We start from the raw sequence: 25,480 nt of genomic DNA on the forward strand, positions 1-25,480 counted from the left end.
TACACACAGGGCATTGCAGAAGTTTGGTTTCATTATTCAGAAAGTGCCCAAGATACGAACCAGTTGTGTTCTGTGAGTGGGTTCACAAGTCCAAACGTTCATAAGTGCAACAAAGTTAGCCTGGGCATCCAGCTGATGGGGCTCCAGCCCCCAACGCTCAGCTCCTACCAAACATGAACACGAACAGCTATTTCTACATAAGAAAATGCTCTCAAAAGTTAATCTCTATTTTTTTTTTAATAAATTTCTGGTGTATTTTAACCGGAAACAACTGAGAATTTTTTATTTCCATTGCTTTCCGTCAGTTAATCTCACCGTTTACCATTATCGAGCTGCTCTACACTGCATATATACACCTAGCCTACCTCTCTCTTCATTTACATAAAAAAATGCTTTTAAAAGTTAATATTTGTATTCTTGTTATTGATTTCGCATTTTCCAACAACTGAGAGTTCATTTTTTCCATTGTTTTAAGTCAGTTGATAAGTCTACGTTACTGCATCAAGAATACTCATTCACACCTACCTCTCTCTCCTCCCCCAATCCTCAACTCCTATCAAGAATACTCATTCACACCTACCTCTCTCTCCTCCCCCAATCCTCAACTCCTATCAAGAATACTCATTCACACCTACCTCTCTCTCCTCCCCCAATCCTCAACTCCTATCAAGAATACTCATTCACACCTACCTCTCTCTCCTCCCCCAATCCTCAACTCCTATCAAGAATACTCATTCACACCTACCTCTCTCTCCTCCCCCAATCCTCAACTCCTATCAAGAATACTCATTCACACCTACCTCTCTCTCCTCCCCCAATCCTCAACTCCTATCAAGAATACTCATTCACACCTACCTCTCTCTCCTCCCCCAATCCTCAACTCCTATCAAGAATACTCATTCACACCTACCTCTCTCTCCTCCCCCAATCCTCAACTCCTATCAAAAACAAGCATCAGCGTTAGGAACTAACTTACACACTGTTGCAAAATTTGAAATTCCGGCACAATTTTTAATTTTGCAATTATTTAAACAATTTTTAATTTATTGGACATGCACATTCATATCTTGAAGGTTCGTTTGTAGAGGACTTTCTGTACCAGTGTTTCTTAACCTAGTCCTTAGGGACCTAGAGACTCCCTCCCAGAACCCAACACACTTGTACCAGGTACTCAGTGTTCTGGATTTCTGGGTGCAAGTATGCTGTGGTACCCTGACTGTTTATGGTGAAAGTGAACAAACTAATGGGAGAAACAAAAGAAAACATCCACATAATGTCCCACTATATTTTTTTTCCAGATTACAATAGAAACAAAAACTACATATTTTGACATCTGGGCAATTATACCATTTTTTTTTAGAGCTAAAATAAGAAAGAACATTTCAAAAACAATCATAAATAATACTTTAAGACAAACACTTTCAGACAATTTCATTTGAGAATGTGTGTTTAAACGTATTTGTAGCCAAATACAAACTCATAACTTCTGATTGCTGTACTATATTTTCAACCATTTTCATTGCATTCACCACATTTTCCACAAAATTGGACAAGGACATTATAATTCAAGAGTCTAAACTGAGCAATAACACATGGATATGTATTTGGATAAGTCGTCATCTTAGGGGCACAATGGGAAACTCCCCTGAAGACCTCGTTATTGTGATTCCATGTCACCTCTATTAAAATGATTTGATCATAATGAAACCATAAAAATTTCCCATAAAGAACTTGAGAAGCACATGGTACATACACAATGGGTTAAATTTAAGACCCGTGCTGATCGGTCTCTGCATACCCAACAAATAACAAAGCATTTACATTCTCCTATTCAGTTTCCTGGATAGTACATGAAATAAATACTTTGACACACACACAAACATGAAGGGCACCTTCTGATCCAGCCAGAAGACTTATAACAGTAATGAGACACATATACATTATCTTCCTGTGGCATCCAGGTTTTGCAACAAGTTTGGTTTCAGATTCAATCCTAGGTTATGTGCAACATGCAACATCAATACATCTTGATCACATTTACAGTGGTGGAAAATGGACTCTGAATCAGAACTAAAAAATGAAGAATATAACTGGAAACAAAAAAATTAAAACACACCAAAAATAACCTCAAAATCTGACTCAAATGAATTGGCTAGGAACGGGGTGATAGCCAAAAATAATAAAAGGCCAGTAAATAAATAAAATAAAATAGGTAATAACCCTAAAGCAGATCTGTAATGAGTCCATTAAGTGCAGAACATGTCTGCAGCTCTGCAGCAAAGGTGCTATCTGTACCACAGCAGGATTCACATATTGCTTTCCTGTCCCTACAGCGTGATCCTCACCACACACGTTTCTCGTAAAATAAAATAAAAAATAGGGAAGCACAACTTCCAGGCTACATTTAATCCTACCTTTGTCTTTTTTGATTGCTTATATTTTTTAAAACACCTCTTTAGCTTTCATTCCAGACATAGTGATTATGAAGTTCGGACTTTCAGCATCTTAAAGTACAAAATGTCCTGTGGGGTTTTCTTGTAGTTCTGTGAAACAAGGACAGCTAAAAACGGCAATGCTACAATCACTCTCTGGGCCGGGGGCCGGGGTCAGCAGTGGGTCTTTGCTTTTGGCTCCATCTCTTGGAGGATTGCTGTCCTTCATTAGTGGTTCAGGTTGAAAAACAGGATTTACCAGCCACTCTGGTCCAAAGCCCTGGGGAGATCCTTTGGAGATTATGGATGCAGATCCTATCTGCCCCTTGACTAAAATGTAGAGTTAGGAGAGTCCGTATTCTTCAGGCACAGTGTAGGCTTCAGTTGGTCCGTGTTTACTGCTGTGGTGCACTGTTCTTTATCAGCCACGCACGAACGCACGCACGCACGCACGTACACACACACACACACACACACACACACAAGGAATAGTAGATCTTTCTGCTGTCTTACTAGGAGCTGGGGGACAGCCAGTGTTTTATGAGCTCCAGGCCTCGCTGCATGTGCCCTATGTAGAAGTCCACATTATGGGAGAAGTCCGCGCACACGCTGGATGTCACGTCGGCAACAGCGCAGTAGAGTGCTGTTCCACCTATGCTGACTACCACGGTGGCCAGGCACAGGACAAGGAGGACCAGGAAAGAGGCTCCGCCCACCTCATCTGCAAATGGAGTCAAACCCACGAGAAGAGAGAGATGTTACAGTACACTTCAGATTTGCACTCCTGCCCCCCTGTGTCTGTTGGTTTTTGGACCATTTGACTTCTATTTTGATTGAATTCTTCATTAAATGTACTATGCTGTTGCTTGAATAAAACCTATAAAATCTATACATTCACTACAGTTCAAAAGTTTGGAATCGCTCAGAAAATTTCACATCCATGAGAACTCAATTTTTAATCATCAAATAATTGCAAAATGAGTTGAAAATATAGGCAAGACATTGACAAGGTTAGTCATTCTACTTGAAATGATTTTGTGCTGCAAACTCTGCTTTAATCAAAGAATCTTCCATTTGCAGCAACCACAGCCTTAGAGACCTTAGTCATTCTGCCTGTCAGTTTGTTGACATGATCTGCAGAGAATTCACCCCGTGCTTCCAGAAGCACCTCCCACCAGTTGGATTGGCTTGATGGGAATTTCTTTAGTACCATTCAGTCAAGCCGTTCCCACTACAGCTCAACGGGGTCGAAATCCAGTAACTGCTTTTCCTCCATCCAATGTCTGTATACCTTTGCCCATTTTAATCTTTTCCGTTTAGGTCCCACTTTACAATAAGGCTACCCATATAAAGAGTTTATGAATGGTTTATAATCTGGACACTTTGTAAGTTATTAATAGACAATTGTAAACATGATATAACACAGTTTTCTTTTTATTAATGACCATTTACAAGTGGCAAATGGGAGCCTTATTGTAAAGTGGTGCCTCTGTATTTGCCAGTGTCAGATACGGCTTTTTCTTTGAAACTATGCCTAAAAGTTCACCATCCTAGAGTCACCCTTTCACTGGTGAAGATGTGACTGGTGTTCTGCTGAAACTGTTTAATAAAGCTGTCCGCTTTGGACCTGTACTGAGTCTCTTTCTCTGTTTATATCTTTCTGCACAGTTGTGCAATGGGGCCTCCCAGTTCTCTGTCTGTCCTCGTTAGTGCCTGTCTGCAATTGCACAAGGGTTCTGAAATGATGAATGAAACTATTAACATTATAACTTAGGAACAGCCAACTTGTTGTGACATTGGAGGACAAGAGTGATGGTTGCCAAAAATGTCCCTTTGTACATCTATATAGAAATTTCATTAGAAATCAAAAGTTTCTAGCTCAAATATTCATTAACAATATCTATACTATATTTCTGATCAAGTCAATGTCATTTAAATGAGAAAAACTGATTTTCTTTCAAAAGCAAGGAAAACTGTCAGTGACTCCAACATTTTGAACTGTAGTGTATATAGTGCTCACAGAAAGTCTTGGAATGTTTGCTTAGTTCTGTAAAAATGTCGCAGATTTATTGGTTTCATAACAAAAATTGATTGACAAGTAATGTTTAACATATTTGCACATATCTTCCACACAGACATTTAAAATTAATCTTTTACTTGAACTTTTTTGTAAACAAATGAGTAAAGTAACAATCTTTGGGATATAAAACCAGTAAATTTGCACTATTTTTACTGAATCAATCAGCAAGTGTCCCAAGACTTTCTATGAGCACAGTATCTGCCCATTTGTTTTATTGATTCCAAATGGGAAATTCTGATAAGAATGTTAAGCAATCAACTTTAAAATGTTACTGGTTTTGTTTGGTTTAACATTAAAAAGTCTGAACAAATAACATGTCATAATGTCGTTTGAATGCATAAAACTTTGGCATCACTCAAGCATAAATAAAACTGAAAATCAGTATGAATTCTCAGACACCTGACACCCCAAATATGACCAGCACATGCAAAGGTCATGCACCACGAAATCCACCTTCCTCCTCCAAAGCACAGACCTAACTCCTACCTTGATCGAGTTCATCATCCGGCTCCCTGAAGCGGACTCTGCGTTTGGACGTCTGTTTAGTGTCTGCAGCTTCCTGGCTCATTCCTCCATCCTGGGAAGGGCTCCTCTTCAGTATGGACACCAGACCATCCACAGGAGCCATCTAAGGACCCAGAGAGAGAAAGTGGAGAACAGGAAAGGACAAGAACATCTGAATGTTAGCTGCTGGAAATGAGCAGAGCTACCAGCAAGCTGATGGTGAAAGCAACCTGTTGTACTGTGGTTTGTTAAGATAACAGCTAAGAGCGTGAAATACAGATTAACAGATTTAAAATATGTTTAAGTTAGTTGTGCACCCTTCCTTTAACTACATCAAAGACATTTAAAAGCACTAGAGCAGGGGTGGCCAATCTTATCCGCAAAGGGCCGGTGTGTATGCAGATTTTTGGTATAACCTGTAGGTCAGCTGTTCAAACCCAGGTGTGAGGACTCTTCAGCCAATCAGTCCTCTAATTAGTAATCTAATTAGGGAATTGCAGCGAAAACCTGCATACACACCGGCCCTTTGCGGATATGATTGGCCACCCCTGCACTAGAGAATGAACGTGATTTGCAAGTACATGCATAAAATACCCGCAATGACAGACTATGACCACTTGATGTCAATGTAGAGCACAGTATTTTGTTGAACACAAGCAGTCACCAGGTGAACAGCTGACTGACCGACAACTCATATGTTTGAACGGACTACAGTAAAGCTTATTATATTAAATATCAAAGTTAAATACAATGTTTTGTGAAAACGAACGCAGGCTCTGCTTGTGACGCTCATGAAAACCCCTCGCTGCTTCAGTGGTTCCTCGGTTAAACACACAATGCTTTTTTGTGGCTCGTGGATTTTCAAGAAAAAAAGAAGAAACACACAGAATTCAGATACAGAGCAGATGCAGAATTACAGAACACTGGCTTTGCTGCTCACTCCTCCCAAGCCAGTAGAAACCAGAATCAGACTCTCCATCTCTGTCTCCTTCTACATAAGTAAGTGAATAACATGCCTACGGATGCCGAGACTCCCACAAACTCAATCTACCCCGGACAGCTACACACAATATGTTCAATCCTGGAGCAAGTTTAGTCCCTTTGCTAGGAGGGAACATACAGGTGCCTCACTGAGGTAGCACCATTCAGCACCTAGCTTCAAGTAAACTCCTTCATGGTCTTTTAGTTTGTTTTAATGTAAACAAGGCTGATTCTTCCCTATAGGTAGCAACAGATTGCTTCTCTAACAGAGCAAGATTCCTCTTCAAACCTTTTAAGACACATGTTTGTTCAGGCTCACTAATGGGTAATAAACACAGCCAGCCAATCACTGCGTCACAAACCTGGAGGGCAATTCTGCTATCGACCAATCAGGAGCAAGACACTCCGGTACAGTGATAATGCAGCAACGCACGCAAGGGTTAAACTAACCGATACAAGGATAAAAGACCAAAGCAATCTAATCCATGGGTGGAGCATGATGGTAGTAGTATGGTTCTGGTAACAATGGGCCACCAAGCACACAGCATGGCGAGCTGAACCTAATCCTTACGCTATGTTGACAACACACAAAAACACATACCATAGTCTAGCTGATAACTACTCTGACCAGATGCACTGTGGAGGTGCTGATTTAATCATGTTTTTTTGCACACAGATAACACATCCTCAGTCAAATGAGCCAGAAACCTTTTTCCAAGCTGTATGTCTTTTCCCAGAGCTTCATCTACACACAGATATAGTCACAATCGGTCACCTTAAACAGTCACTCTTCACTCACATTTCCAATAATCAAATTAGTAACCATATTCTCCCATTTAATGAAATATTAAATTCTCCTTTGCTCCCGATACGTTACACTAAAATGGGCTATCACTGGACATTGTCACAGCATAAACATTTTTGGCATTGATTAAATACAGGCACTCTTCACTTAACGATCTAGCTGTGTAACGACCATTTGGACTTAAGACCATCTCTCCGACCAGTCAAAATTGAATGCTGTACGAGAACTTTGGTCACGGAAATAGCAGCACGGCACCTCATCTCACAGTCTTGTTCCCACAATCGACCAATATGCACTACACTATTATGACACTATTATTGATGACCATGGAGAAATTCTCTTTTCACCTCCCCCATCTTGCTCTCCATGAATTGCAGGGTTATGGACCATGCCCAGGTACCTACAAATGCGCTGAGGCCAGGCGTGAACCGGCAACCTCTCAGTCACAGGTACAGAGACTTAGCCCGCCGAGCCACACGCCACCCACTCGCCAGCGTTCGAAAACTTCAAGACTACATAATTCATCTAGAAATTAGTACTTTAATGTGCAGCACATAGTACAAGAAAGTGCATGCAGCTGCATTAGACCTAGAGGGTATGAACCTGAATGTTGAATGGCTCACGAAAGTGGAATGGCAGATGAATTAACTTTCATGGTGCTATGAAACAAAGAAAATGACAAAGCTTACAAAGCATAATAAAACTATTATAAATGGTGCAAAGGTGACATTAAAACAATATCTGAAGATGGTTGACACAAACCCACTACCAGTACAATATGCTTGAAATAGAGGTAAAGACCGGCTCCTCGTATATTGACCAATTCTCTTAATGACTTAATGACCCTAGGAATGGAACCTGGTTGTTAAGTGAGGGGGTTCTGTATCAAATAAATTCACACCAATTAGAAGACCGTTTCTGATCTTAAACATACAGTACAGTGACCTCTTGCTGCACAGTGGTGAATGTGTGCACAAACGAATGGCAGTTGATTAATTGCCACTGCGTATTTGTGCCGCAGGAAGCTCAACTGTATCCTGGACTAGACTAGGCTAGAGTCAAAGCATGCAGTGCAGATGGGATGCACAGAGAGAACCACCTTAGCTTGGGAGAAAGAACAAAACAGTGTTAAATTAGTTAAACATAACCCAAGTTAAGAACAAGCCGGTCATGGGTAATTTTAACCTAGACTTAGTAAATAATGCATAAAAACCTTCCAACCAGTCACAATGAAAAACACACAGTGTTATAGGCTACAGAATGTCAGTGTAATCAGAGACGCAAACGATACATGAATGTTCTCCGCGGCAGCAGCGGTACTATAAAGTCACGCTAAAAGCTTCAGCCTGTGCTATGATAAAGGCGGAGAACATGAATGAGGCAGTAGGCCTCCTCACCTCCTCCACCTGTATGCGCTTCGCCAGGTCGTCCAGGGAGTCCTGTCCAGCCTCTGCCTGCTCCATGTCGTCTTCGAGTCCGTTCTCCTCCTGGCCGTCTTCCCCGGCCTCCTCTAAAGCCTCGCCATCTGTCACTTTTTCTTCCTCCTGCTCTTCACTATCCTCTACCTCAGCTTGTTCCTCTGCAGCCTCCGCCTCCTCTTCCTGTTCCTTTGGCACAGGCTGGTCCGTCTTTATGACCACAGGGGAAGCTGTCTCACTAGCCAATTTGTCACTGATCCCATTAATCACCATAGCGTCCTCTCCGGCTTCCAAGGGCCCGTCGTGACCCTGTGAGGTCCGCTGTTCTCCCGTTCCGTCCACCTGGCTGCCTGCCTCGGGGGCGTGATTTGCGGTTGCCAGATTCGCTGAGAGAGCTCCACCTTGGAGGAGCACCTGTCCCTTCACCTCATGCTGCTGCGAGCGGCCGCCCGCGAGTAGGTCACCAAGGAAACCCTCCTGCTCTGCCACCCCGCGCAGGATCTCCTCGTTACCAGCCCGTCCAGCTGGCATTTCAGTTACCGATGTAGTGGGCGTGTCAGTTCTCTGAACATGGGTGTGGCTGGGTGAACAAGGCCCCTCCCCCTCATGCCTGGCTGTGATGGCATCCCGTCCCTCTGCTTGTACAGGGGAAACCTCCGCTTCCACTCTTAGCTGTCCTGGTATCTCAATGGTGCCGCCTACAAGACAAAGGAGTGCCGTTACCAGAGGCGTGTCCTCTGCCTTCGGCCCGCAGCTCCACCCAGCATCTCTCCGCTCTCCATCTGCTGGTTTCAGATTACTCACCTCAACTTTATTCACAGCTTCACACTTGGACAGTAACAATCTCACGTGTGACAAGTCATCTTCTCCAGAAACTCTGAGCTACTTGCCACTACATCAATTCAGGATTTCAACTTGCAAGCCCTAAGGCTTTTGCCTAGCAACGAAACAACGCAACCCTCGGACATTTTAAACTACGTTTGCTACGTGCTTTTAAAAAAATGGACACTGGGAACTGGTAGTTTTCAATTGGCCTCGTTTGGCTGAGCTCTGTGTTGGCAGACTTTTATCTCTGATTCTATATTAACATACTTTGGAAAGACACCAACACCAGCTAGTGGGAGGTGATATTTTGGTTATAGACAGATCTTGCAGGTTCAACACACAATGTATCTGCAAAATCCACTGAGAGTAGAAGCTACACGTTTTTACAATATGACAATACAGCAAAATGGCTTCATTTTACTCACTGACAGGCAGTATTAAAACCCACTCACTGCATCTGAAGCTAACATAAACATACGACAGGAAAAAAACCTACAGTGATGTTGTTGTGATGTGATGTCACAGCTTCAAGCCAGTAAGTCATAAATTACCAGAGTGTAATCTGGGAGAGTCCAGAGTCCTTTCAAAATGAAAGCAGTGGTTCAAAGTTCCAACTGAACCTTGTACAAAACTGCCACCACTTACACTTCCACGGTGGAAAATTCCACAAGTTGCGTGGTTCTGTAGCTTCCACAGCACTGGGTTAGCCAACACTGTGTAGGACACTGGAAGAAAGCACTGGACGCCCCGCCACCAAAACTATGACCCCCAATGGCACATTGAGCACAATGGTCTCTTTCCTACAGGTCTTCACCTCAGAAAACACAAAATGCCTGCCTGTGGCAAAGAGCTGGGAGAGGAGCTGCAGAATGGACATCAACAACAGATGGTCATTCCACTGGGAGGTATGATCAGGGGTGGGGGCAACTTATGGCTGTACCAGTAAAAGCAGGTGTTAAATCCTCAGGCCTGCTTATTGGTGGCATGGCGATGGGGGATGGGCGATGGGGGGTGGGGGCACTGTATCCCGAGTAATGCATATCATACACAGCAAGATGGGGCAGCAGAGATACTGAAAAATAACCCAGTGAGAAAAGAATAACATGCAGTGGAGACCCACAAGGATGTGAAGATGCATTTGGGGCTGTTTGGACGGACATCCTAACACTCCTGGGCTTAACAGAACCTTTTCAGCTTGAATCCATCCATCCATCATCGTAACCGCTTAATCCCCACTGGGGTTGCGGGGGCCTTGGAGCCAATCCCAGGAACAACGGGCGCAGGCGGGAACCAACCATGGGTGGGCACCAACACACCACAGGGCGCGCACACTCACCCAGCCACACGCACACTCACACAACTACAGGGCCAATTCAGACACGCCAATCAGCCTACCCTGCACGCCTTTGGGCTGTGGGAGGAAACCAGAGCCCTGGCGAAAACCCAGGTGAACACGGGGAGAGCGTGCAAACTCCACACAGAAAGGACCCAGGATCGAACCCAGGATCTTCTTGCTGTGAGGCAGCAGTGCTAACCACTGCTCCACCCTCAGTCCGTTGTGAACAAAAATTTCCCATAAGTTGTAATTCAGACCAACTATCATGGGCCAGTAAAGACTGGATGACTATAATTAAATTTATCAGGATCAACGGTTCAGTAATTTCAGGAACGTCTCACAATTAAGAGCTTTGAAAATAGCAATGAGCTAAGCAATCAAGTGGGGAAAAAAAAACAAGGAACGATGAAATCAAGTGTGAAATCAGAGTTCTTAATGTGTTTTTGAATATTTGTGTCATATTTGGTACCAGGCTGATTTATAAATTTCCCCTGCTGAATATATCCTTATCAAGCATGAACATTTTCAGTACAACTATTTACATATTAATCATAAAATTTCTTTGGTGTTTGTGAATGAAGAGCCTCAGAACCTCTGGATAAGGAAAACGAGAAAACTATTCCTCACAATTAAAAATAACAACATACATATATAGACGTTCCTCTACTTCCGAATGAGATACGTTCCAAACAGCCGTTCGTAAATTGAAATGTTCGTAAATCGTTATTAAATGTCATTTTAAGGGCATATGCCAGTACAAAGAACTAGGATGCTAGGAGTACACACACTACACTGCTGCACGGCGGGAGTAGCGGGCAGAAGTCGTACCAGGAGGAATTGGCGTGCAGAAAAACAAATTGATGTTGCGGACAGGAAACGGGAGCCCAATGAACACAATTTGCACTTACGGTCCTCTTGTCTGAAGGTTCATAAGTTGAAAGTTCATAAGTAGAGGAGCGTCTGTAATACTGTATTTGCACATACGATTAAGTTAGGTTACTATGGTGACATTTGTTTTAAAGCCAATAACATTTGTTTTTACATTTATTATTACTTTTTGAAGCTAGCCTGGTATTCAATGGACATTTATCAGTTTTGCTGCTGCATAATATTCCATCTAAAAAAACCCAGACAGTGGCTCAAACACAACAGAAGCAGAAGACTAAGTAAGACTATAAATCAAAAATCCATTTGCCACTTAACTGGTTTTCATAGGAATATAATACTAATATGATGCTATAAGTGAAAGGTACGGCAAAACTGGATTCCAGTAACCGCCCCACAGTAACGGCTGTGCTCACCTGCGCTGTGTGCCTTGGCATCTGGCTCATCCCCTTCGAGGACTTTGCCACCAGTGACATGCTGTGGAGGCAAGTGGGAAGCCCGTCTTAGCAAAATAAGACAAGAAAAGACGCAGCACAGAATAGAATCTCTCTGTTGTCATTGCACATGCGCAACAAAACTCTGTAGAGGTGGTCACAGATTTCCTACCTTTGGTGATTTGAGGACAGGTCTGTGAACAAACAAACAAAAAGTGATTCACACAGTTGACTTCACAGCAATGCCCAGAAGAGAATTAGAAATACAGAAGGCTTACACAGCTACTTACTGCAGTAAGAAAACAATTGAAAATCTTAATGTGGATACTTTGTAATCCATCTGTACAGGGGAACCATTCGGGTTTACAGGTAGGGCTACCCGTATGTCTGGGTTTCCCCGGACTATTTTTAGGCTCCTCTAAAGGCATCCACTCGTTTTTTTCAAAAATTGGCAGTTTATCCGGATTTAACACTGCAACCCGTATAACCCAGTGTTGCAAGTGAAGTACCAAGTAAAGGAAAAGGCACCGATTTTCAATATACGGCAGCACTCAGTATCATCACACAGCATTTGCAAGGCTCGTGCACATGCTTACTAATTGTTTATTGAACAATATGCACATCGCTATGGGTCACGCTGCTCATGAGTGAGATCAACTTCTGGAAACCATTGGCACACTTTATTTCCTTGTTTGCTAACTGTGTTTTGTAACTTGTATATTGAGCAAATTGTGTGTAGATTGTAAAACAAGAGTTAACTGTAAGGTTCTCTCATCCGATATGGTAACCCTATTTGCTAGTAAAACTCAAGTAAGAAACCCCAGATTGTATACCTGGAAAGCGTCTCACCTCAGGTGTGTCCTGCAGATGCCGATCAGCGTGTCCAGGTTCTCTGAGCATGAAGCCTCCAGTGACCCAGTGGCTCTGAACTGGCTCTCTGAAAGCCAGTGGGAGAAGTATAAGAAAAAAAATCTCATGTCTCATATAGCCTTACCACCAGCCCCAATGTGGACCATGATAAGCTTATGCATTTATTCTTGAAATAATCCCATAAGGCCACTACAAGGTCTAACTGCAATGGGTATATTAAATCATCAAGAGTAGTATTTTTCTGAACAACTACCACAAAAAAAATAAAAAATGGCTCAGACAGAGAGCCAATCACATCTTGATCAGATGTCAGGCCAACCAATCAGATGTGTGGTCCCGCCTCCTCTTGTTGCTTGGACCCACCTCCTCTACAATCTGATTGGTTATCTCTCTGAACCAATCTTTTTTTGTTCTGCCCTAAGTCCCAGGAGAGTTTTTTATTTAGTGCAGCACAGTGTAGAACAGCAAGAAAGTTAGTAGATGACAAGAATAAATCAATCAAGTTACCCCATTGCTCCTGCAGGGCGGCAAGGTTAGAGAGGAGCCGCTCGTGGTACAGCCTCTCCAGCTGTATGAAGCGGATTGCCCATTCATCTGTGGGACGGTCTGGTCAAGGAAAAGGGTGTAGAGGAGGTGTTGTTTCAAATGAAAAGAGAGTGCGAGAGACTAAAACAAATGAGTCACACTCCATTCCCATATTTAAACCTAAGGAAATGTGCATTTTCTAACCCTCAAGAGTCTGATCAGAACACGCTGTTGAAAAATGAACAGATGGACATTTTACATACTCCACAATCCTGACCAGAATAGGCAGCTATTGTATGGATGGATTGATTTTATATATTATACGAATATAATCATCTCTAGCTTCATATCAAAAGGACAGAAATTGCTCTTAAAATGCACATTTGTGAGTAACTATCAAATCATCTGACCAGGACATTAATAGTATTTTTCTTTCCAATCTGAGGAGCAGTAAAAAGTAACCTTGTCAGAATATAATGAGTAACATCTCACAAAAAACCAAGAAGGAAACTTTTTTATTATATTGGGGTTTAGCAAAAAATGGCAAAACATTGTTCAGTTCTGACACGACGCTGCCATAAATCGAGAAGGCGTTTGTCAAGTTCCTCCCGGAGGGGGCTGGGTTACTGAGCTCTTAGGCGTGAGCCGACTGGCTGGCCACCAAAAACAGCCACACGTTCAGAGTTGCTACAGAAAGAAAACGCGGGAAACGCCCTGAAAAGAGGAACTGGGCCAGAACTGGGCCAGGCACAGCACTGCGGAGGCATTCGGCGAGTGTCTCAGAACGGCGAAGCGTGTGGCCTTCAGAAGCAGCAGAACTGGTATCCCAGGCTGAACGAGGAAAAACCAACAAACAAACAACAGCAACAAGCACATTTACATACATACATACATACATACATTCATACATGAATAAAAAGCCCTGCATTAGAAGAGCCTGTAGCCACAACACTGTCAGTGACTGTTTCCATGACACCCAAGTAAACAAGGAACACATGCTGGAGGGGGGGTGGGGGGGCTGGGCAGAGGAAATTACATACGAAAGCAGATAAAGAATGAAAGCCAGGACCAAGGAAAGCACTCAGCTCTGAACAAAACCTCAAGAACCCTCAAGGTTGGCAGATCCTGCAGTGTCACTGATCTGTTGGGCTTCCCTACTTTTCAAGACCATCATCTGGTCTTTGTTGCTTTAAGATTGCAGATTTATGCATCACACGACACAGAAAAGCGCTCAGTTTTGACAAAGACGCTGCACCAGATGAAATCACATACTGGTCTGGATGGTTATCTTTGTACGCAGGTTAAAGACCTGACCACACCCTCTATAAGCCCACGTTTGGGATCAGTTTGGCCTTCTTCCAAGACCCCGAGGCCCTGAGCTGCTAACGGATTCTTCTAGCAGAAATTCTCCAAGCCAACAGCCCAGCTGGTTACACAGCAAGACAGAGTCTAATGCACCCCGAAGACTCAAACACTGAACATTACAGTGGACATTAAGGTCTAAAATTTAAAAATAAATGTAATATTGTGACCTAATGGCTGTACAGTGGGCTAAGCCTGTGTGCCTGTAATCACAAGGTTGCCGGTTCAAACCCAGCCTCATCATGTCTGCGGGTCCTTGAGCAAGGCCCTTAACCCCCAGCTCCCCGGGGGCCCCAACAGGTGGCTGCCTGTTGCAAGTCGAGGGAGGTGTAAAGACAATTTCCCCACGGGGACAATAAAATATCGGTTATTATAATAATAATAATAATAATAATGTCTATTGAACAGAACCTCCCTTTTCTTTATGTCAATCTGTTATAAATGAACCGAGACACAGACACCACAACAACTGGACAGATGTTTTTTCATGTTTACTTTAGTGTGCTGTTTAACCTGTAGAAGACCTCATTCTGGAAGTTTAGTGTAGTTCTCTCTGCTCCTGCCTTTTTCCCCAAACTTTTAAACTTTTTTTCCCCCAAACTTTTTCATCTTTTACTTATTTACTTTGTTTGCCACATAATTTCCTCAGGATCAACAAAGTACCCTGAATCTGAATCTTGACTACAAGATCTTTTGAATGACCTGACATTTATATACATGGCAAGAGATCGGATACAAAAGTCAGTTTTAACTAAACAGTTGAATGTCAGCCAATCATACAATGAGAAAATAGTTTTAGGCAAAAACAGCTGAATTAAAACCACTAAGGATAACTGTGACTATCTTCCAAGCGCAGGAATAAATGGATGTGGTCAAAAACAAAAAGGGCCAGTGTAGCAGTGAATGTGAAGGATACAATCTCTCTCGAGGAAGAAGGCCTCAGCCACCTGAAAGAGCAAGAGGCAACGTTAGAAAAGCACCAAATGCTCCTCACTGTCAACAGCCCGGCACTGCATACAGCAGGATTCCAGTGGCCAAAACACAGCAGTACTCCTGTCCTCCTCCCAAAGACCTACAGGTAAATGATATGGAGAACGTCATGAGTGCCCGTCTCCCAGGTGGAGCAGAAGACCTTCTGGCCCCCAGCACTGTGCCTACCGCTGCCACCTACAGGACAGTTTCTTACACCAGACCACAGAATGCGAAACTCTGTTCAATAAACCCATTACCGCATTACTACTGTCCATTATATTTACTAAAATTAGCATGTCAAAGTTGCAAACTACTTATTGTTGTATCTTTACCATTTTTTACCCCTCCAATTGCACTGTTTGTTTCTGCTGCTGCAGTGACACTTGCACACAACCGTTTCAATCACCTGCACATTGCCAAGTGTCAGGTGGAGTAACAATAATGTGATCTGATGTACAGTAATTTACATGATCTTGAAGCTGATTAACAAGCCTAACCAGCAGAAAAGGCAAAACTTTTACCTACCCAGATTTTAATATAGGTGAAATTCTTATAGAGTCGCACATATTTGCTTATACGATTTCCAGACAGTTTAAACATTCGGATATTTATGAGTCACTGTGGACATCCCATAAGGGGCTTCCCCAGCCCAGTCCTGGATTTTCATAACTGTTATTGTATTATAGCAACTGTCAGTATCAAGGTCATTCATCACACAAAAGGGGAAAGTAACCTGAAAAGGAGAAAAATAAGTATTTTGTGCGAGCAAAATATGAGCTGGATAGATTCGGTAACAGGTTCCCTTCCACCCCTGGGTGTGACTGTCTTCTGCAGGCTTTTGAAGAGCTCAGGAACATGGCAGCTTGGAACACAGCAGGTCAAGTTACAGTACATCCAGATCTCCAAGGTTTCACATTAAAGCACAACCTTGAGGACAGAGGGAAAGAATGACGTGGCACAGAGGACAGAGCGAGAGGGAGACCATTAACATCACAGAGAAGAGTGTCTGTGAGTCTGCGACTCCTCCATCGTCTGTGTGTAAAGCAGCTAATCCAAGCAGATTCTCTGGTTTAACTTCTTCAAACCAGTTCCACCGTTTAAAATCTACATACACCTGCTAGCACAACAGGCCCTTTTATACTCAAATCATAGAGTATGATCTCCTAACCTAAGGTGTTTCCAGGTGTCCAATTCCAACTGCACCTCTATAACAGAGGATGTAGTGCATATTGATGGAGTTTTCAGAGCTGATGACAGTCATCATCAGAGTCCTCAAAACAAGGAGAAGGGATTTCAGCAGCTGCAAAACTGAAGATTCATTTCAAACCATTTGCACACCATGATTCTTTGCCAGTAGCCAAAGACTCGAAACATTGCTGGTGGTGACCAGCTAAATAAAACATTTAACTGTCACACATTTATCAGTCTTCCGGCAACTTGAGAGCGGGGTTTATTTCCTGAAACAATCTGAAAATGTCAAGCCAAATATGCACTGTTTTGAGCTTCTGATTTGCTGTGCCAAAACAGAGCTTGGTGTCAGACACATTACTAGACACCCAGACAAACAAGAATTCTGCTTTTAGAAATGTCGCCATACAGAGCATTCCGATTCCTCCATGACGACATGCTGATGGCAAGACTGACCAATCAGAGCAATGAGCAGGAGCTTTCTCAGAAAACAGAGCACATGTTCAATGGATATCACAGCCAATGCTCTCCCTGGGATGGCTCAGTTGATCATGGGCAATAACTTTCAGGCAATAACTGATGATAGGCACAAATTATACAGTAAAGACATTCTACACTGTTTCTACGCAATTAAATATTGTACCAAATCTTACAATAAAGTATATTTTGACTTAAAAGCTTTGTTAATAAAGCCAAAATCTTGTTAGTATTAGTTTACTAATGTGTCGATCCTTTCTGGGGATCTATTATTTGTATAAATTATATATAGTTTTATTAATTTTATCATTAATTATTCACATTCGAAGTACATCCTCTGGTAATCTAAGATGCTGATATTATCTATGCCAATTATAAACCACCTTTTCCTACATAATGTATTACTATTTTAATAATTAATCACAAGCATCGCAGAACACCTTCGTCTTTTTTAAAAAAAAAAAAACACACACCCTTTCAATCTAAACTCAGAGCAGTGATAAATCTCAGAAACGGTGAAGATCTCCCAATTTCCATGGGGGGAAAAAAAACATACTTTTGTACACATTACAATAGATTTGTTTCCGTTCCACAAAACTGCATTTGTGCCCTGTTAATTTATAACAAGTCTAAGGGTTATTAGGCATAAAGAATAGTCGTCATGGACTGTAACCAGAGTGCATCTCGCATTATGCGCCGCGCATACAGACGGCAGCACAGACACACCTGGTGCAGCGACAGAGGCAGCAGACTGTGGTCACTGTGTTCCCCCAACTCCCTCAGCCACGCCAACAAGGCAGGGCTGGGTCCGAGAGGGGCGGGGTCACCAGAACGGAACAGAGATGGACAGCTCCCGATGGTGACTACTGCAGACACAAAACACAGAACACAAAGAAGCAAGTCAGTCCGAGAGCAGGCAATGCTGAAGGCAATGAGGGGGCAGATGAGGAGAGCTCACTGGGATATGGGAAAGGGTAGACCGCTAGAAAGAAGAAAAAAAAACACACACACCTATTGGCAGACATATTGGAATTTATTAAGGAGAGGTGGATATTCAAAGCTTATTTAACTGCCTTTGAAACAAAAATGAAAAAAACAAACAAACAGAAAACAAAGAAAAATATCCCCCATTTACTAGAGTCAGTGTCACGCATAAGAGTTATGCATGGAGGGGTTCTGTCATGAGACAAGGCTCATTAGATGACATCATCACCTCCTCACTGTTCAAAAACTGCAAGTGTCTCTGGCCTTCAAGGTAAACCTGCTTGAAACCTCTGTGTAAGATGCAGAGATGGTGGGTGGCTCCTATTGACAAGCATGGGCGTGGCAGTGAGATGGCCGAAGGGGCCAATCAGATTTCAAATAGGCTGGTGCCACCCTGTGCCCTTCCACTGCCTCCATCTCTGGCACTACCCTGTAGAAAAAAGGGAACAGCTTTGGTACTGTTTTGTTCCCCAAAGGTACAAACAACACTAATGTACCCCCAATGGTACAATATGTTCCTCAGAGTCCATTTATGTACCTTAAAAAGTACATTTACCTACATCTAGGATACAATTTCCAGACTCTTTAGAATACCAGTGACACAATAATGTACCCTTAAAGGTACAAATTGGTACTTTTTTATGACAGTGTACCATTCTGTCAGGATCACTACGGATCAGACGACCCTTCATTCTTGAGGAAGACAACAAGTCACAAGAGACCTTAAAATTAAATTAAATTAAAAATTAAAAAGAACTATTGCCCAGGCTTATCCAGTCTCCACACTTCAACCTGACAGAACAGGTCAGACTGGACAGGAGGTTCAGAGCAAAGTGCTCCATAAGAACCTCACCCCTCTGGGAACGGCTGTGTAACAGCTGGGTGATTTCTTTGCTGAAACTCGTTAACCAAATGCCTTGACTTTGTGAAGCCGTTATCAAAAGATGGCCTCCCAGAGACAAATGGTGACATGTTGGACATAATTTTCAGTTCTCTTATTCTGCTTGGATACTGCTTACATCTTGTCTGCTTACATTTCTGTTTTTATCTTATACAATTATACAAAAATATAGACCATTTGTTTCCAGCAAGCTTTTCACTGGTCCTCTAACTTGTTTGCCTGCAGATTAATTTACATACATTCATATGGAATTTTCTCATTTTCACTTACTCAGAAAAAGGTCCCCTCCTGGTAAAAAGTTATTGTGTTTTATCACATTGTGGGGAAATCTTGTTGCCACAATGTAATAATTAACCACACACACACACACACACACACAAACACACACACACACACACAGCTACTATTTGAAGATTATTCTGCACTGCAAAACATGGGGTTCCGTTTACATGCCTGAAGAGGACTTTCTGTGCCGATATTGGGACCATTAAAGGTTTCTTATTACTTTAACTAAAATGGATGCTTCGCCTCTGAGATAAGACACAACCTTCCACCCAGCCGGCTCAGGCTGTAGTGAGCACGGTTCCCTGTGAGAGTTACCTAGTTGTTCCTGAGGTCCCAAGTCTTCTTCCTGATTGTCGGTCATGAAATTCTGATCAGGGACTTCCTGCCCCGCCTCATGGCCATGGTGACAGGACACGTGACCTATGGAACGGTGATCGGCCACAGTCTCTCCGACCTCTTCATCAGTCTGGAGCTCTTCCTCATCCATGAGCTACTCCGGCAGGTGACCATGAAGCTTTAGCCCCCCCCACTTTTCCAGAGGCGACGCTGTGAAAATAGATGGTGTTTATTTCAATGGTCACTAATGGAGTGAGAAAACAAGATGAAATACAAGATACACGTCTTTCTGAACACTTCTGAGAAGTAAGAATCCCAGCCAAAGTTACAAGCACATTCATAATGTGTCAGATTGTTAAAGCTGCACTATTTTCCTAACCTGTTTTCAAATCAATGAAATCATCATTTTCAATGAGCCATAAGTTCGTTCATTAAATGAACCAAATCCATTCCTGCACAAATATGCCAAGGCTCTTAATGGCTATACAGACGTGAACCATTACTGCACTGTTTCTCGGCCTTGTGAATATTTCAGAGATCACGTCGCTCTCTTTCTGAGAGGAATCCAGCTCATTCAACATTTAACTGGAATACGACTGAACGTTTCACATCTGAGTACCTTCAGAGATCTATAAACAGAGTGCTCTCCTAATATGCCCAACAGGCAGAGCACTGATCCAGCTATAGTGTAGCAGACTCATTAGTAATTCCCATCAGTTACTGTGAAACCTTTCCTATAAGCAAAACAAGAGTGACAGGCAGCCCACAGAGCTTCCTGCAGGTCCAACTAATGCACTAAACACCATCCTGTTGGACAATATTGTCCGAGGCTGTTAAAAACAGCTTCAAATCAGGCGTGTTACTCAGCCCACACAGACAGATTAGTCTTACCAGCGAAGAACGATGATGGTAAAACATATCAGCTAATTTTCACACATACAGTTTGCAAGTGATGAGGACATTTCAGTTAAGAAGTGTTGAATTTCAATAACAGATGCATACATGAAACTGCAAATGTGTCATTGCTTAGTTAGATATTTTTTCTACAGATTTTTTTTGTGGCAAAGAGGTGGGGAAACATTTGAGACAAGTCAAAGATATAGACAGTAAAAAAGAAGACAAACATGGATGATCTAGGACTTTATTCTGGTGTATGGCTCAGGGGGTTAGGGTTAGGATACTGGGTCTGTAATGGGACTGTCACTGGTTCAAATCACAAGGCTGGAAGTGGGATTTTATGGTTGGGCCCCTGAGCAAGGGCTCGAAAGATTGTCTGATGTCTCAAAAACATACGATGCTTTGGATAAAAGGGTAATCAAAATAAAGAAAATATGAACATAGCCTTGAGCTGGATCTACTGAGAATGAGGTATCTGGATCTACTGATAATGAAGTAAGGAAGCAGATGCAAAATGCAGCCAGTTTTCTGAGTCAACCTACTCAATGCATCTTCCCTCACAAACTATTCATATAACCAGATAATGATGGAAGGCAAAGACCGGAATATCAAGCATTTCTAAGGTTTGCAAGGAGTTAACCAACCTGCAGGAAGTAAGAACACTAAAACACTAGCTGAATATTTAGGGCAGTGTTTCTCCATTTTCAGTGGGTGGCGGAAAAGCGGTTGAAGAAAATGTACCGCCAGCCTCAACCTCAATTTCACCGTGTAGTTCATGATTCATGGTTTCAGTAATTAACTGAATTTTAGATACCATGTAGTATTTGTGAGACGGTAATGCAGTCAATAGGGTTCTGAATACTTACTTTGCTCCCTGTAAGAGCTATGATACCCTTGCTCGACAATAGATTGAGAATCACTTGCTCTTAAAGCCTCTCAAAGCACAACTGTGAAAGTTTTACTTGGGATTTCCCCAGCAGGGACCGAAATGACTCATAAAGCACCAGCTCAAAAAGCCAGAGGACACAATGTCCCCCCCCCCCACCAAAGACAGTTCAACAGCAGGCCCCAGAAACAACCTACCTACCCACAAAACTGCAAATCAAAGACATTTATGCCAGGGTCGCCATTCAAATGCATGTCACGCAAAATAGATACATACACATGTACGAGTCGACATAACAGATACAGTATAGGACCTCTGCCTCTCGGTGTGAATAAGGCAGCGCCTGCATTTCCACTACAGACAAGTCCCTTTTACTAAAGACTGGGCCCAATACAGACACAGGAAGGGGGCCCTGGAGAGGGTCTGCAAGTGGCAGGAGACATCCTGCAAGTCAGATGGTCACAATAGCCCGCCGAAGAACAGCAGAGAGCGGAAAATGGGTGTGACGCCCTGCTGCTAGGTTCTCGTGCTTCTCCGAGGTTTAACCAGCTGAGCTAGTGGACAAAAAAGGAGAGTGAAGGGGGACACAGGCAAGGTCACCGCTCTTCAGTAATCAAGCAACAGAATGAACATGCACACAGGGCAACACAACAACAGGATGCATTTCAGTAAGAGCAAGCAGGTCAACAAGAGGGTGTTGATATTGATTCCATATGTCGCTGGGGGAACGGGAAAAGAAAAAGCTCATAACCAGGCCTCCTAACAACAGACTCATTCATGTACGTATGGCTGGTGGGATTTAAAAGGCCAGACATCCCAGCTGCTGGCTGTGTTTTCTTCATGCTTCAGGTCGACTATTTAAGCATGTGGCGATTCTCAGAAAACACTCGCTTCAAATCAAACAGGTAAAATGGCAAAGAAATCAAACTACATTGGTGATTTCTCACAGAAGTGGAACTAAATGCCATACAAATTCAGTAAGTTAAGTAATATTGAGTTTAGGGGCCTGATAGGTGTCCTGATTGTTTATATATAATCTGTAATGCAGAAGGATACACATTTATGCTATTTGAATGATTGCATGTTGTTATTTATATGCAAATTGATCTTAACGTAATTTAACGTCTGTCTGCATACAGGTTAGATATGCTGTCTTAATGTTTTAATGTATATCTGCAACAAAGTCTGTGGCTGCGATTTCTTTTTTTCAGGGACACGTTTCCAACGTTTATGTACTTCATTTTGACAAATGGTGATGGTAAACACCGAGCAGGACAGACGCTACAAACAGAATGAAATACGAGTATTTTTCCCTGCTTGACTGATATTTCGATTACAGTGTGCAACCTTATGGAGCCAATCACATTCAGCTGAGGTTGAAAAAGTACTCAACTAGTTGATTGAAACAAAATCTTGGTCTGGATTGGGACTTTCTGGACCTGAATTTTCCACCTCTGTCATTCAGATGTGTATATCCATGTATAAGTATTAAAACCAAATCTTTTATGTAACAAAAAGAATCAACATGACAATAGAAAATGAAAGAGTATAAAAGTAAAATTTATGGAAATACATGCGCAAAAATATATACGGTAATACAACCAATATCATATTAGCAATACAATAAAATACTAAAATGTATGGGACATGTTTTAAGGTTGCCATTTCAGATAGCTAGATAGGAAAAAATGTTGTCTATAAACCCCATTAAAACACTTGGGTGATGTTTTTAGAAAGATGAACATTTTAAATTACAATATATTCATTAACAGAACTGCTTCGTTAAGGTTGTGCGTGTCTCTTATCAGTGTTACTAAAACTCTATAACAGTAAGACATTCAATTTTACAGACTAGCAATATTGTGTGTACATGTTTATGCGTGCCACCCAACATGTTTTACATGTTAGAGGCTTGTAATGTACTTTGTTTGTATTGGAACAGAGTGTGAAGACAAATATCCTTATAGGACAATAAAGGCTATCTATCTATAATGCCTCAGTGGGATTTCTGTCAAGGGTGGTGGGGGGGGGGGGGGTCTGCAATTGGATTCCCGATAACAAGATGTTTAGATAGGAGGAAAACTATATGACCTCACTGGTATTTGCGGTTTAACAATCTCCATAAAAAGCAAAGCAGGGCAACAAACATCTGAATCTGGAGATATGAATTACATTTTGACTTGCTATGTCCGGCTTCATAAATCGTGTTCAGTACTTGCACACAAGTCTTTTCCTAATCCAATAAAATAAAATACTGCAATAAGCATCCTTGTACGTTGCGAGAAATATGAGTTATACTCGGCGAGGTCAGCCATAAAGAAATAAAGAATTCGATAGTTATAATTTTTTTCTGCGCGTAAGCATGGAAATTTTGCTAATTTTCGCTTGCCTAAAGTGCATGGACAGCTGGTCAAAACAAATCTCATTCTCCTTTCCTCGCATACATTTGCTGTGCTGTTCGTTGGTGCAGGATATAATTTCTGCAGGTCAGCCGCACGCACGTTAAGACCGCGGTCACATGACCACCTGAGGTCACATGATCCGTTTACAGTCCGCGGATCCGCACCTCCTTCTAGCTCCGAGAGCAGCTGACAGCTAGTTGTCCTCGCCATTTGTTATATAGGAAGAGATCGTTCGCAATTTATGCACATATGAGACGCTGACATCGAGAAACGGCTACGGTTAGTGCCCATCAGCCGCCCAGCCGACTACCACGCTGAAACCTGAACGACAAAATGTAAAATTAACTGGAGATATAACACACTAAACAGTATGGTAATTCTAGACGGATATTTTCTTTACCAGCACAAACTACGTTTTTCATATGTTTACGGTTACACCACTCCTCTGATCGAGCTGTAACCTGAATTTTGTTACTTACGATATCGTTGCGTGTGCCGTTGTTTTCCACAAGAAATGACGATCGAGACGAATCGGAATTACTTAAAAAGACCTGTGTTCGGCGACTCGTTAAGCCGACTGCTCGTGGATCGCCTTGCTGTCAGTGTTGCTGTTCGTGATTATATCCGGGCATTCCTCAACCATTCACTTAAGACTGCACGTTTTCGCAAGCGTTGGCTGCCATCTTCCGGCGTGACTGACTTACTGGCACACCTACGTCTACGACTGTCTTTAACACCATCGCGAGGCGCTGGCTTTAAGAATGTCACCTTTTTCATTGCTCTTGACTTTCATCCGGATCAAGCAAGCCATTTATTCTCATTTAGCTGACGCGCGGGTGTGTTACATAAGTACGCCAAATGTTATTACTCAATTGCGGTTTTATTAAACCGTGACTTCTACTTCATAAGTGATAGGAAGTTGAATGGATGTATTAATTTGTACGTTAATAAATCATAAAAACATGATTATTGTTATATAATAAAATATCTGTTATTTTATATTATTGCATTCATTATTAATTGGGATAGCTGTCTCAATACATTTAATACAATGTACAGAATTAATATGTATTAATAAGCAAAAGAAAAATACATAAATACCAATGGAGTTATTTAATTTAAGCATGAACTGTATTGTAATGTTGTGTGTCAAAGGCACCGAATCACGTGATGTTAGCGGAACGCAAACTCGGCTTCATTATGCTGGGCATGTAACCCAGAAGCCAGAATAGTGCAGTGTGGTTACTAAGCTGCCGTCATTCCTCTAGGGTACCCACCAGCAAGCCTCCCTGTCTAGAATTCAAGCATTCTAAGTTTTATAGTGTGGTGTGAATGTATTAAGCTGATGAGAAGAGTGTTCATGTGATGCGCTTCCTGCAATGCTTGCAGTCCTGAGATGAGTAGCTGTCATACCAGAGTATTATGCAGCCTGGGAGTGTGGTCTCCACAGCACACATGTACAGTGATAATGATAATGAAACTTTTCATTTCCCATTTGTATAAGTACAGCAAAATAAGGATTCTTCTTTGCACATATCCCGTCTTGCTGTCCTTTGAGCATCTCCGAAACAGCAGGTCTTGTGGGGAGTTCCTGGTATGCAGGGGTCAGTACCTACTGTACCAACAGTGATCTAAGGAAGGCCAACCAGTGAACCAGCGATGGGGTCATGGGTGACCAAGGCTCACTAATGCTCA

The 25,480-nt window shown here is 42.2% G+C and overlaps 1 protein-coding gene across 1 annotated transcript; it reads right to left on the bottom strand.

Moving 5' to 3' along the window:
- Positions 1 to 990: 990 nt before the first annotated feature.
- cnstb (consortin, connexin sorting protein b) lies at positions 991 to 24,510 on the bottom strand. The gene is made up of 11 exons (XM_023806720.2): positions 24,265 to 24,510; positions 19,580 to 19,810; positions 17,821 to 17,960; positions 15,374 to 15,404; positions 13,078 to 13,164; positions 12,550 to 12,637; positions 11,873 to 11,894; positions 11,683 to 11,743; positions 8,200 to 8,918; positions 4,999 to 5,140; positions 991 to 3,153 (listed from the first exon to the last, which is right to left on the bottom strand). The coding sequence occupies exons 2-11, from the start codon at positions 19,749 to 19,751 to the stop codon at positions 2,945 to 2,947; spliced, it is 1,671 nt and encodes a 556-aa protein (XP_023662488.2). The 5' UTR covers positions 19,752 to 19,810; positions 24,265 to 24,510; the 3' UTR covers positions 991 to 2,944.
- Between the last annotated feature and the right edge of the window lie 970 nt (positions 24,511 to 25,480).

This window comes from Paramormyrops kingsleyae, chromosome 19 (assembly GCF_048594095.1).
Source record: "Paramormyrops kingsleyae isolate MSU_618 chromosome 19, PKINGS_0.4, whole genome shotgun sequence".
NCBI lineage: Eukaryota > Metazoa > Chordata > Actinopteri > Osteoglossiformes > Mormyridae > Paramormyrops > Paramormyrops kingsleyae.